This window comes from Myotis lucifugus, unplaced genomic scaffold (assembly GCF_000147115.1).
Source record: "Myotis lucifugus unplaced genomic scaffold, Myoluc2.0 scaffold_428, whole genome shotgun sequence".
Lineage (NCBI taxonomy): Eukaryota > Metazoa > Chordata > Mammalia > Chiroptera > Vespertilionidae > Myotis > Myotis lucifugus.
The window spans coordinates 169,103-183,547 of record NW_005871476.1 but is presented as its reverse complement, the minus strand read 5'-3'; the positions used below and the strand labels follow the sequence as shown (position 1 = coordinate 183,547).

Sequence of the window (14,445 nt, the reverse complement as noted above, 5' to 3'; positions counted from 1 at the left end):
TTGGGGGTGTGTTTTTTTTTAATCCCCGTAATTGATTTCCAGAAGGGGGGGGGGTAAGAAATAAGGAAATTTCCAATGAAGGCTGCAAGAGGGCGCGCCAAGGCCTTCTCTCAGGATTGGAGGGGGAGGGCTTCCCGGAGCTGATTAAGGGGTCCCGTTGTTGACCGTTGTTTCCCCCCCCCCCAGGGTGGTGTGCTGTCTTATGAACCTGGCGTCCCGCTGTTAGGGACTCCCATCCCAACCATTCCCCATCTGTTGCACCCTTTGTTCCTAATAGTGTCCCTGGACATGAATACTATCACCCTCAAGCACCGATGAGAAGGGAGGCGATGGAGACTTAGCTCCAGCCCTGAGTCAGTTGCGAGACCCCGACATCCATACCCTTCCACGGTATCAGGATTTCTACGTCTGGCATTAAAGTGATGTGTTTGCTTGACTCCAGGAAACCATTTCTGATAACTGTGTGGTGATTTACTCAAAGACATCCTGTTCCTACTGTAACATGGCAAAGAAGCTTTTCCACGACATGAACATAAGCTACAAAGCGGTGGAGCTGGACCTGCTCGAATATGGAAGCCAGTTTCAGGACGCGCTTGCCAAGATGACTGGCGAGAGAACTGTGAGTCCGTGCTCTGTGGTGCTTCCCCCCCAAAGTGGGTGCTGACCTGGGGGGGGGGGGTCACCCGCGTGTTAGGAAAGAGGACCCGGGCATTCTCTGAAAATCTTACATTGATAAAGAAATGGCAGATCCAGGAACCAGATTCATAGACTAGGAAAGAGGGGAGTTAATTTGTTTTATTTTTATCCTTCAAGATTGTGCGTGCGTGTGTGTGCATGTGTGTGTGTGTGTGTGTGTGTGTGTGTTTGGACAGTACACACTGTTTGAGTAGGAGTGCTTTAGTGCTCCATGTGCTTAGAGTCTTTTTTTTTTTTTAACTTTATTTCAGAGAGACAGAGAGAGAAACATCAATGATGAGAGAGAATCATTGATGGGCTGCTTCCTGCACACCCTACAGTGGGGATTGAGCCTACAACCCGGACATATGCCCTGACTGGGAATCGAACCATGACCTGGTTCATTGGTCAACACTCAACCACTGAGCAATACCAGCTGGGCAGATTCTTTAAATGTGTGGATTTTCCATAATATGCATTGTCAGAAAAATACCCAATGTTGCCACTTTCCTTCTTATGTGCATGGAAGAAATCTGTGTACTCTTCCTCTTTAGTCAACAATTGTAAGAAAGTTGAACATTAGTAATAATTAGAGACTTTTATGTGGCGCGGTGATTAGGAGGAAGGGCTTGGAGAGTCCGATGGCCCTAAATTTAAATCCCAGCTCTGTCATTTCTGATCACTAAAGAGCTTCCGTAGTGTTGTGCCCGGCCCATAACGGTACCCAGACGTGAGCATCCATCCTTATTAGGCGCAGTGCTGTTCTGCTGCTGACACTCGGTGACACCTGATCTTCTGTGTATCCGACAGGTGCCAAGGATATTTGTCAACGGGACTTTTATTGGAGGTGCCACCGACACCCACAGGCTCCACCAGGAAGGGAAACTGCTTCCACTGGTTCATCAGTGTTACTTGAAAAAAGGCAGCAAGCATGTTGGCGACAGTGTTTGAGGATGTCTCACTATGTGACCAGTCCTCATGAAAACGTTGTTAAAACGATGAACAATAAATCGCTCTGGAAACCTCATCTTCCTGCTTGCCGTTTTTTGAGCAAAAGAGATGGTGTTTAGAACTGGAGGAAGGGAGCTGTGTCAAAAGGAAAGGAAAAGATGTGTTTTATTGGGAATGTATGTGTGAATTCTACAGACTTGGTGTTCTTTATTATGTATACTGTTCTGAAGGAGTTAACACCTTACCTTTTACAGGTTTTAGTGATGAGGACTGATGTGTAATTTCTCTTTAAAAATGTAAGGCTCTCACTGATACGGCTGTGAACGTGGCAGGGACGTGTCCTTGTCCTGTATTGCGACAACAGGCCCTCCCACTTTGTACTCCTGGAGTCAGAGAAGTATATGACATTGGTAGGATGGAACGAAACTTATTCCAGAAAAACAAAATCACGCATTTGAGGACTGAGTGGTTCCAAAGAACAGAACCGTACCTATGGGCAGTGTGAAAAAGAGAAAGCAGGCCCACAGTGGAGTCACATGTGCTAGCCCACATCACCAAACCGAAACCTAACACCTAAGACCTAAACTAACTGCAGCTTCGGCCCCTCCCAGGAATGCAAAGGTAGCGGTCAGTCTGGAATCTCCTCTCAGCACATGGGGAGATCCCCCCTGGAGACCCTGCTCCCCCAACTCTCCGCTGTAAGCTTCCTTTCTCAGCCCTTCTGCCCATCAAAGCCTTTCATTTTGTGCAGCTCCTCAACAGAAATGAGGAGGAAGAAAAGGTCAGCCTCGTGTGAAACAATTCAGAAACGTACTGGAGTTACTCTTGGTGCCTAGGAAGCATGTTCCTAGACGATCCCACAGTCCTAGGGGCCGATGACCAGATGCTGGGGCGAGAGAAGCTACCCAGAGAGAGGAAAAGGGAGTGTCAGAGAAGTGAGTTGCTTCTGCCCGGGGGTCACCGTGGACCAGGGGACCTTGGGACAGTCTGGCGGGAGACAGCTGGCGGCGGTGTGGGCTCCCTACGCGGGTTTATGAAATTGCCGCTGGGGGACCCCGATGAAGCAGGAACTGGGACTGTTTCATTCTCACGTGATCCGTTCTAACACTGGAATGCAACGGAAGGGAACCAAAGTCTGGCCTCCCTGGAGCTGCCTTTGGGGTATTGATTTTCAGCTGCTTATTAGGAAACAAAAGGCTCAGAACTTTTGACTCTTCCCCCCTTTCCTGCCCAAGAGATTCAGGGAGACCTGAGGATGCCACCTTCGCCGAATCTGCAGTAAGTGTGGACGAAGAACAGGGCTTCGCGGGTGCCTGTCAGCCCAATGCCCCAGGTCCCACCGTTTCCCAGTCGCCAAGCGGGGATTTTCCCGCCACGTGTGTGCAGCTCTGCCTCAACTCGTGGAAACCCCCATCCTGGCTTCTGAAATCTAAGGCCCCATTCTTCTCTGTGCAAATGTCCGACACACACAACTAACGGTGCCTGTTGGGGGGGAGAAGGGGTTCATGCCTACGTGAATCCCCGCGCGCGGGTATTAAACTCTGATGCTCTCCCGTGGGCCCGTCCCTGTGCATTTGCACGGTGTGGAGGAGGGGACTTCTGCAAAGCCAGGAAGGATGGGGCGGGCGGCCAGGGGAACCATCAAGTAGGAGAGGGCTGGATCTTTGCGCCCCATCCCCACCTTCAGGGAGCGGGAAGGGCTGGACGAGGGACTTCAGGGATGACTTACCCTGTGGGGTGAATCCCCCATAAAAACCCAAAAGGACGGGTGTGCAGAGCTTCCTGCTGGTGCACCCCTGAGGCACCAGGCTTCCTCCTGCACATGCGCACTGTGCTCGCTTAGGAATCGGCACAGGGAGGGAGGAAGGATACCTTACAGAACAACTATGACAAAGCCCCGTATGAACAACACGGAGGGGGGGGGGGGCTGGGCCCGCTCTCAGGCTCAGGGCCTCACCCCCCTCACTCACCTCGTCACACACGAGCGGCACTTCCCGGCTTCTCTCGGGTGCACCCCAATTCCCAGCATCACCAGCTCTTCTCGGGAGCACCCCCATTCCCAGCATCACTGCTCCCGCCTGTGGGGCCGCCGGTGACTGGAACAAGGGTGACCAGCCGCAGCACCGAGCCTCCGCCACAGTCCACCTGCCCACGGGGCGACCACGACGTGACGCACAGGCAGGAGCGTGCGTAGGGGAGGACCTCGCGAGACTTCACAACGAGACTTCACCATGCGAGACTTCATCACGCAAGACTTCACCACGTGAGACTTCATCACGCGAGAGTTCACCACATGAGCTTTCATTGCACGCTCAGACCAGCGCGCAGGTGGCCCGGTGCCTGGGTTCTTCCTGCGGTTTTTCCATTGAATATTTCGGATGCGAGGTGACCGCGGGTGAGTGGAACTGCAGGTGATCGTGGGGCTGTCGCAGGGCCCGGTTGTGGACCCGGCCCGGGTTTGCCCAGGTCCCCGCTCCCATTGTATGGGCGACTTCCGTTTCTTCTCCCTCCCCATGCCTTCGCACGGCTGCTAGACGTTACCGTCCACGGGACGGGGGAGACAACAGACGCTTATTTCCCGCTCTTCTGGCGGCTGGGAAGTCCGAGATCGAGGTGCCGGCTGATTGGGTTCTTGCCAAGGCCTTGCTGTGTCTTCGCTGCAGAGAGAACACAAGCTCTCAGCCACCCATCACCAGGGCTAAGGCCCAGTTACCTCCCAGAGCCCTTCTCCTCAAACACCATCGCACTGGGGGTGAGGGTTTCAACAGTAAATGTTGGGGAGACACATTCAGTCCGCAACACCTTCCAGCTTGATGAAAGTATAGAATGTAAGGAAAACAATGGGTGTGAACCTTTTTTTTTCTTTTCAGAACCATAGGCTGGAAAGAATGACCAGTTTAAGAAAAGTGTTAACTTTTTTTCTCAGTCCTCTTATGTGTAATGGTAAGATCTACAAGGTAAACTGCCTACTGAGGCCCACTAATAATTTTTTTAAAATAGGCCATTTGTTTTCTCATTTTATCACGAATCAGTTTACACTTAAACTTCCAGTTATCTAATTGGGAAGCTCGGAAATCTGTTGAGGACAAAAGTTGTCTTTGGTGTAAGTGTACCTGGGTTTTATTGTGATCTAACGATTGTATATCATAAAAGACACCGGATAAGCAATATTTTTAAAGTCAAGCGTTCCTCAGAAGGATTAAAATTGTTAAAATGATCTCCCTTTCTCCATGCAACTGTTGACTATCGTCTTTAAATAGAGAACCTAATGTTCAAAGGTTTGGTGGGTTTATTCCGATGTAGCTTGATTTCACCCTCTGCCTCACTTCCAGACATTAAATGCAACTAATTCATGGCTTATTTTTTTTTTTCCTAATTGTTCCTTGGGCATGTTTACATTGAGGCTATATGACATTCTCTAGAGAGGATATTATTGCCTTACGTCAGTCCAAACCTGTGGTATACAAGAGTAGAATTTTTCATTTTTGCGTACATTCTGTAAGAATATCACTTCTCGAGAAATTTGTACTTGTGGATACAGTATCCTTAGGTACAATCCCTCCGTGGTTGACCCTGATTTTATTTGATCATTTCGATGTGGCTTTATTGTGCTTTTTGAATGATGCTTCCCACTTGTCAAGATCCTCAAATTCATTCAGGGGTTCTGCCTTAACATTTCCAAAATAATTGTATAGTTTTTGCAAAATCTCGGAAAATGAGGGGGGAGGGAAGCCTCATAAAATGGTATCAGGTCATTTGTAATGTCCCGCTTATTTTAAAGGATTAATGTTTGTTTGTAGCATCTCCGCATTTAGAGTTTGTTTGTTTTTCTGGGTCCACTACAGGTGGAACAGGGGTGTTGGGGCGGGGCCCGGGGCTCGGAGGCGGGGCCTGCAGGCGGAGGCGGGGCCTTGAGCGGGAGGCGTGACTGAGCGTGCGGGGGCGGGGCCTTGAGCGGGGAACGTCGTCGAGCGTGCGGGGCGGGGCCTGCTGGCGGGGGCGTCGCGGTACGTGCTTGGGCGGTGTCGTGCGCGCGGGGGCGTGGCCGGGCGTGCGGAAGCGGGGCCTGCTGGCGGAGGCGGGCTCTCCCGGGTCGCGTTTTCCTGTGTCCCCTCGGTTCGGACCGTGATCTGGCACCGCGCGGTCCTTGCGGGGACCCGGCTCTCCCGGAGCGAGAGCGGCTCGGCGGGGAGGCCTCGAGGTACGGGGCGCGGCCGGCAGGGCGGGCTCAGCGAGGCGCGGAGACCTGGCGCCTCTTCCCTGCGGCGCCACCCGGGCCCCATACCCATCCAGCCGGGCCCCCAAAGGGTGCGGAGAGGATGGAGCCCTGAGCGCCATTGGGTCCTGGAACTCAGGTGGAAAACACTGCAGTCGCGTCCGCTTGGACACTCCCTCCCCCAGTGGTTGCGTTGGGATTTCAGACAGACATTTTCAGACAGACAGGGGGTAGCTGTCCTTCTACGTCTGTCCCAGACACTGCACGGAGCGCCCTCAGGCCGAGTTACTGGCTGGTGCGTCTGCTTGTCTGTTTGCTAGCGCTGCGGGGAGGGAGGGGCGCTTCCTGCTCAGTGGCCGCGGCTCGGAGATCGGGGCTGCACCGGGGACAGTGCTTGCCCTGCGCCGCTTCCCATAACCACTGGCTACCGGGCTGGCGTGGAGGCCCGCCCCGCGGTCCTGGCCGTCCCGCCCGCTGGCACATCTGGGCGGCCGCTGTGCATCCTCCATCCGCCTGGGATCCCTTCCCACCCGCTTCCTCCGGTAGCTTTTACCGGTTTTGCAAGACAGGGAGCCCTGGAGCTTTCTGTGCGGAGCTAGAAGGTGCTGGTCACCGCGGTAACTAGGTGGCTGGCTGGTCCCCGAGGCCCCTGGCGCTGTGTTTTCCCAGCTCCATGGATCCCTGGGGCATTTCGCCTTTGGGCGCTCCACGCCCGGGGCGTGACTCGAGGGCACTTGGAGGGCTGTTGTTGGAGTGAATCGCACCTGCAGCATTACCTTTACTGTCTGATGAACCGGCCCCTTTAACAATTCCTCGTAGGATGGGCAACAGCAGGTCGTCCACTTGGGGGAAGCCGGCAGCTGCTCCCGTGAATCAGATCCAGGTGAGTGGTGTGGGGGCGGGGCCGGGGTGCTGTGCACAGCCAGGTCCAGGGAGTGCCCTTAGGACACCCCTCTGGTCTGCATGTTCTCCCTCGCTGGCAGCTGCGAGTCCTGTTTCTCCTTCCCTGTCCACCACTGACCACGGACACATCCATCACGGTTCTCCCTTCATGCCTTTGGCTGAAACAGTATTCACGCCCAGCTGTAGATGTAACGCAGGCTGGGGAAAATTGTTCTGGCAAAGATGAGGGAAAATACAGGCTCTCTCTAGCTCTGTTAGTAAGAATACAATATGAGGAGTTTTGTGGGGGGTTTTGGCGGGAGACTTCACATTGCTTAGCTCAATTAAAAATGTATAAATTCTTTGTCTTAGAAATTTTATAGAGGTTACTACTCCAGGAAAATATTGGTATACTTTGATAAAGACAGATCCGCTGTTTGTAGCATAGGTTTGATCTACTTTGAATTAATTTTTATATATATGCATGTGGATATCCAGTTTTCCCAGCACCATTTATTGAAAAAGCTGTCCTTTCACCATTGAATCTTGGCCCTTGAAAATGCACCTATTCCAATGTTAGAAGTGTTATTTATGTTAATATATTTTAACATATGCGCCCAGGAATTTTCCTTCTTAACTTATTCCTAAAAAAACATACATGCATATGTACATTCATATAAAGATTTGTTATAAATACATTTTCCCTTCAGTAGACTTATTCTTTTTGCATTTAAATATTTTAGAATGCCAGGTGTTTTACTGAATCAATGCTTTTATAACATTCTGGTTGATTTGGTTGAAATAGTCTCATGTTTCCACCATGAGACTTTGAGGGTGGGTGGGTATGGAAGTCTCTGTCCAGCTGTCCTAGAATCACCCACACACTGTATTGGGCCTGGGAATATTCCTTGTGGCAATGTGCTCATCTTATCCGGTCTGTTTCCATAAACACAGTGGAGCACACATTTCTTACAGTCTAAGCTCACAGTCGTGTATAGTTTCATTCAAATACTAGTTGTCTTAAAAACAGGAGCTATAGAATTGTATTCTGTTCATTCGTTATTTTGTGGGACATTATTATACCCATTCTTTTTTTTTTTAATATATATTTTATTGACTTTTTTTTTTTTACAGAAAGGAAGGGAGAAGGATAGAGAGATAGAAACATCAATGAGAGAGAAACATCAATCAGCTGCCTCCTACACATCTCCCACTGGGGATGTGCCCGCAACCGAGGTACATGCCCTTGACCAGAATCGAACCTGGGACCCTTCAGTCCGCAGGCCGACGCTCTATCCACTGAGCCAAACTGGTTTCGGCTACCCATTCTTCTTTATTGAATTTTCTGATTTGGGGGAATATATATCTATTGTTCATTTCCAATAAATTAGAAAATATGTGAGAAAGCATATAATGACTTGCTTTAGTAGAGGCTTGTGTCCTAATAACAAGTCAGGCTCCACTGGATTGTAATTACTGTTCCATGAAATTACTTTCCTCTTAATATTGTTTACACTTGTATTTCTTGAATTTTCTTGCACAGAAGAGTTCCAGTCACAAATGCCTGTGTGATGCACTTTGACGCGTACTGCTAAGATGAAATGCAGAAATGAAAGCCACACGTCCGTGTTAGTACTCTCAGATGCGATTAGATGTACTTTATCATGTTTTTATGCTACTGACCTAGAAAAAAAATTAAAAAGGGTAACAGACATCTAGGACCTGCGACCTGGATTCTTCTGGGATGACCTGGGACTTCACAAGGAGAGATTTTATCACAGCCCATTCACACCTCATCTGAGCCCTCGCCTGGATTCATACTCCTTTCCTTCACTGGCACTTGTCACCACTTTATCTCCCAGGATGGCGGACAGTCTCCCTACAGAGTTTGATGTAATTATCATAGGGACAGGTTTGCCTGAATCCATCCTTGCGGCTGCATGTTCAAGAAGTGGGCAGAGAGTGCTACATGTTGATTCGAGAAGTTACTATGGAGGAAACTGGGCTAGTTTCACCTTTTCGGGATTGCTCTCCTGGTTGAAGGAGTGTGAGCAAGACAGTGAGGCTGGGGACAAAAGCACTGTTGCCTGGCAAAACCTGATCCAGGACACAGAAGAAGCCATCGCTCTGCGTCGGAAGGATGACAGCATTCAACACGTAGAAGTGTTCTGTTACGCCAGCAAGGACACCGGTGACAGTGCTGAAGAGATTGATGTTTTGCAGAAAAATCCTTCCTTGGTAGCATCTAGTACCCTCACCAAACCTCTGGATTCTGCATGCCTGTCCGAAGAAACACACTCAGACAGCACTAGCCCCGAAATGCCTGCCAAAGACACTCCACAACACGATGGAGAAATTTTACCAGAAGTAACCGATAGAGAGGAAACTCAGGTGAAAGAAACGGATTGTGGAGAGAAAACTTGTATACACACAGTTTCAGATGGAGCTAAGGATGAAAATAAACCTGTCGTAGAAGACAACTCGGGTCAACCAAAGAGAAATCGGATTACTTACTCTCAGATAGTTAAAGAAGGCAGGAGGTTTAATATCGACTTGGTCTCAAAGCTGCTGTATTCTCAAGGCTCGCTGATCGATCTCTTGATCAAATCCAATGTTAGTCGCTACGCTGAATTTAAAAACGTCACCAGGATCCTCGCATTTCGAGAGGGGAAAGTAGAACAGGTGCCTTGTTCCCGAGCAGATGTCTTTAACAGCAAAGAGCTCACCATGGTAGAAAAGAGGATGCTGATGAAGTTTCTGACATTTTGCTTAGACTATGAGCAGCATCCTGGGGAATACCAGGACTTCACACAGCGCCCCTTTTCCGAGTACTTAAAGACTCAAAAGTTAACCCCCAACCTCCAGCACTTTATACTACACTCGATCGCAATGACAGAGCCATCCTGCTTGACCGTCGACGGCCTTAAAGCAACAAAGCACTTCCTTCAGTGTCTTGGCCGGTACGGCAACACTCCCTTCTTATTCCCCTTGTACGGCCAAGGGGAAATTCCCCAGTGTTTCTGCAGGATGTGTGCTGTTTTTGGTGGAATCTATTGTCTTCGCCACAGAGTGCAGTGCCTCGTGGTTGACAAGGAATCTGGAAGGTGTGAAGCAGTGATAGATCATTTTGGCCAGAGAATCAGTGCGAAGTTTTTCATAGTGGAGGACAGCTACCTTTCCGAGGACACCTGCGCAGGCGTGCAGTATGGGCAGATCTCCAGGGCCGTGCTCATCACAGACCAGTCCGTGCTCAAGGCAGATTCCGACCAGCAGATCTCCATGTTGACGGTCCCTCCGGCGGAACCAGGCGCGCGTGCCGTTCGGGTCGCTGAGTTATGTTCTTCAACCATGACGTGCATGAAAGACACCTACCTGGTGCATCTGACCTGCTCATCGGCTAGCACAGCAAGAGAAGACTTAGAACCAGTGGTGCAGAAGTTATTCACCCCCTACGCGGAGACAGAAATAGACGAGGGAGACCCTCCGAAGCCACGGCTCTTGTGGGCTCTTTATTTTAACATGAGGGATTCCTCAGGGGTCAGCAGAAGCTCTTACCATGGCTTACCTTCCAACGTGTATGTCTGCTCTGGGCCTGACTGTGGACTAGGAAACGAGCACGCAGTCAAGCTCGCCGAAACCCTGTTCCAGCAGATCTTCCCAGGAGAAGACTTCTGCCCCCCACCGCCCAATCCAGAAGACATTATCTTCGATGGGGATGACAAGCAACCAGAGGCTCCTGGGACCAATACTCTCATCGTGGCCAAACTAGAAGCCTCCGAAGGCAGCCAAAACCTAGACAGCCCAGGACAGCATCTTCAAAATTAGGAAAAAAAGAAAAGGAGGCTGGAAATGCTACTGCGGGCCTTCATCCTAGCGTCCGAATATTCTCATTTAAAGGACAGCTTCCTGAGTAATTAGAAGTGGTTATGTGATGAGTGCCATTAGTCACTGGATGTCTGTTAACCTGTCAGTAACTGATTCATTAGTTATTGGACTATTTCTTGTTTGTTTCAGAATGTACTCTGTGATCCAGAATCTTAAACAGGGTTAGCTTTATTTTAGTATTGGGCGTATAGGTGAGGGTTCCATATTAGCAACTGTGCTTAAAGGAGGGTTATATTGTATCTGCTAATGACTTTCAGATTTTATTCTTGTCTACAATGACAGTGTCTAAAGGGTATTTTACTTTGCAGCTAAGATAGTTGCTACCACCTCTGAGTAAAACACACACACAGTAAATTATGTGGGTCTTTTGTATATAATATAAACATATTTATGGTAGCAATAGCAACTAATGCAAGTGCCAATATAAAATACATTTGTCTAATCAAAAGACTAGCTTTGCATGATCCTTTATTTGTGAAGGTCTGATGTTTACAGATGTCTCGCTGTTGAATTCTCCTAAGCCACCCTTGTAACCCAGAAGGCAACATCACCACCACAATCTTCTAACATTAGAACAAGTGCCAGAAAGTCCAGTTACTTGTTGAAGAGCTCATTCTTGGGAGGTTCCGTCAGAGAAAGTGTAGGGGAGAAGATGCGTTCTGATTAAATATTTCAGAAAATGTCTGCAGAGCCCTGGCACCGAAAAGAAGAGTTTCCAACCAGTAACTCAGGCAAAAATAAAAAACAAATGGCTCTACGCACCAGATACTTCAGAAGAACTTTTCAAATCCCCAAGGAGGAACCAAGTGAGTCCGTTTGAACCCGGGGTTCCCTTGCCCAGCCTTCTCAAATTCCTATGCACACTGCACATATCTTATTTTGAAGTAAAAAAACAAGACGGGAACAAATACAATATTTGTATTTGCATGTGGCCTGCGGGCCGTAGTTTGAGGACCCCTGATCTAAGGGATAGAAATACACAGTTTCCCAGACCCACCAGGAGTCGAGAAGCTGTTAGTCCAGTGATGCAGTCCAGCTGTGGAGCCGTAAGAAGAGGTAAACCTCTCCCTTCCAGTCCCCTTTGCATTCCTCAGTGAGAATGAGCTTCCCGTAGGGAGAGAGGCCATCATGAGAATTTCTGTTCCGGAAATGAGCCTTGACTATGTGCTGGCCACTTACCGTGCTCTCTCTTTACGGCTTCTCAACCCTGAGAGGCAGATGTTGTTGAATGCATTTTCAAAGCAGAAATCAAGACTTGATTCATCCTTTTCTCCGAGTCTGGTAGGTGGAAGAGCCAGCATTGGGATCCAGGCTTTCGTGATTTCAGAATCCTTCCATGAACGTTAACGTAGAAGAATGCGGATTCCGGAGGAGGAGGGAAAATGCGCCTGAAAGTCAGTCTATTGTTGCTGGTGAAGGAAAGGAGACAGAAATTGGCCTCTGCTCATTACCGAATTGGAGAAATGGGAAGATTGGGAGTAAAAATAAAGATAGCTTAGAGCTGTGGACCTCATTGAGACAGAATTTGGCTAAGTTTTAACAAAAGAATGCGTTTTAATCGTGTACCTTTTGATCTGAACACCATGTCATGAGAAAACAGATGTACTAAGCCAGACGATGCTCCGAGTAGTCTTCTGTTGCTGTTCTATGTGTGGAAAATGAAACAAGAAAGATGAAGTCATTTATACCTTACTGAACGTAGAGAAGTCATAAATTGGTAGTATACGGTTTTTGAATATAGCAAAGTGATATTATTGGGTGGATCCTAAAGTTTAAATCCAGCCAAAAGAAAAATGAAAAATGTACTAAATAGAAGAGCAAGACGAGATGGGTTTTTAAAAAGCTACTTGCATTATATATATGGATCAAGGGCTTAATATTTTTTAAAGGGGAGATGCAAATCCATAAGGTTTTCTACTCTACCAGGCAAATTCATTGAAAGCATTGGTACAAATGAAAAAATACAAATAAATTCTTAGGATGATATTCAGATTTCCTAGTATGAAAAATGCAAATTGAAACAACTTTGACCTAATTTCTACTAGTTCATGCTAGTAGCAAAAGTTTTCAACTGCATGTACCACATACCAGTAGTATTATTCTATTAGTAGATTTTAAAAGAACTATTTAGAAAAACATAATAAGAGCTCTATAACCAATATCTTTTGATAGATCTCATTTTGAGAAGCATATATCCAGGAAAATAAAAGTAAAAGATTAATTGTATAAAGATATTTCTAGTAACTCCATTCATTTGAGTTTTTTTAAAGCCCAGTAATTGGGAAATGTATAAATAAGATTTTGTGTATTGCTATTGCTATCAAAAACTGTTATATAGACAATAAATAATATATATGTAAAATTGTATGGGAAATGTTTAAATGAGACTCAAAGTGTTAGCACATAAGTTATATTTACTGGTTATATTCATGTACATTGAAGATCAGAAGAAAACATGATTAATTGGAATTTAACATTAAGAGGTCTTTATTTTCTGTAAAATACTGAAGTGTGCAATGAAAAATAAAAGATGATGGTATACTGATTTGGTGAGAAATTATTGATTCCTTGGAAAGTTCTAAAATTCTCCTTTAGATGAAAAAAATATATATTTAAATATTAAATTCAAAGGATAATCTCCAAAAATGTTGATGTCAAGTTTTACAACTCTTGTTGTAAATATCTGTTTGTAGTTCACTCTGAAGGAAATGCATCTTTAAGCATTTTGCAGTGTTTTTTAAAAAAAATACATTTTTATTGATTTTATAGTTTTAAAGAACTAGGCATTCTTGGGGACATTCGTGCAGTGGGTTTATGCCAAAAGTTTTAAAAAACATTTTTATTGGTTTCAAAGGGGAAGGGAGAGAGAGAGAAACATCAATGGTGAGAGAGAACCATGGATCAGCTGCCTCTTGCACGCCCCACACTGGAGATTGAGCCCACAATCCAGGCATATGCCCGGACCAGGGAATTGAACCATGACCTCCTGGTTCATAGGTCGATGCTCAACTATTGAGCCACACTGGCCGGCCTGTGCCAAATTTTGTTATAGGTCATAACTAAAGGCCTTGAGCACCCCATTTCTGCTTGAGGCTTTTATTTGTTCCTTTACTCACTCCCATACTTAAAAGAACAAAGGTATTACATTCCTGCTCCCCTTGGATTCAACCTCCCAGACACCAGGGTTATAGCTTCTACTGGAACCCTCTCCTTGTTTAGTAACTGTAAGTGCTGCTCCGCGAGGGCACAGCCAGAACCCCTTATCCCTCTGAGACCTTCCAGAACCATCTCCCCATCCCCCGTCTGGCCCAAACCCAGCCCAGGGATGTGGGAAGCAGACCAGACAGCACTGCATTTTTGTGTTTTCTTGTCTCTCATTGATTTTCTTCCTGACTGCTCTTTTGAACTCTCTATCCTTTAGATCACAGCCTTCCGTGACTTTGAACTTGGTTTCTGGAGCATCGTCGCTTCCTTTCCGTGTTACCATGTTGCCTTGGTTGTTCCTAGTGCTTGATGGGCTGTTCCTCTGCTGGCGCCTTTGAAGTAGTGAGCACTCTTCCTCTTGAGGTCCTGTTTCGGTTTTAATAATTCAGCCCTTTGATGAGATGTTTTTCTGCTGCTTCCCAGCAGATGGTGATAGAACGCAAGCTTTCGTTTTCTTCAAATAATTTTAAAAAATAAATGTTCAGCTACAGTTCACACTCAACATGATTCTGTGCTCGTTTCAGATGTACAGCATAGTGGTTAGATAATCATGTCTTTTTTTAAGTACCCACCTGGCCCCATACACAGTTATCACAATATCATTGACTCGATTCCCCATGCTGTAATCTACA

At 47.2% G+C, this 14,445-nt stretch overlaps 2 protein-coding genes across 5 annotated transcripts in view; both read left to right on the top strand.

Annotated features, from left to right (window-relative positions):
• LOC102425813 (glutaredoxin-2, mitochondrial) overlaps positions 1–1,702 on the top strand; it is a 3,253-nt gene extending 1,551 nt beyond the window's left edge. Inside the window, exons 3-4 of the mRNA XM_023744099.1 lie at positions 436–619; positions 1,486–1,702. Of these exons, the coding sequence (XP_023599867.1) occupies positions 436–619; positions 1,486–1,626 (325 nt within the window). The 3' untranslated portion in view covers positions 1,627–1,702. The remainder of the gene's footprint in view (positions 1–435; positions 620–1,485) is intronic.
• Positions 1–13,154, top strand: part of CHML (CHM like, Rab escort protein 2) — a 16,036-nt gene extending 2,882 nt beyond the window's left edge. For 3 of the 4 annotated variants that reach the window (XM_006102785.3, XM_014468106.2, XM_023744098.1), the window contains exons 2-3: positions 6,662–6,725; positions 8,268–13,154. In XM_006102785.3, the coding sequence (XP_006102847.1) occupies positions 8,588–10,549 (1,962 nt within the window). In that variant the 5' untranslated portion in view covers positions 6,662–6,725; positions 8,268–8,587 and the 3' untranslated portion in view covers positions 10,550–13,154. Of the gene's footprint in view, positions 1–5,682; positions 5,828–6,661; positions 6,726–8,267 lie in introns of those variants that run through there. The other variant, XM_014468107.2, reaches the window with a different exon arrangement.
• Positions 13,155–14,445: the final 1,291 nt, after the last annotated feature.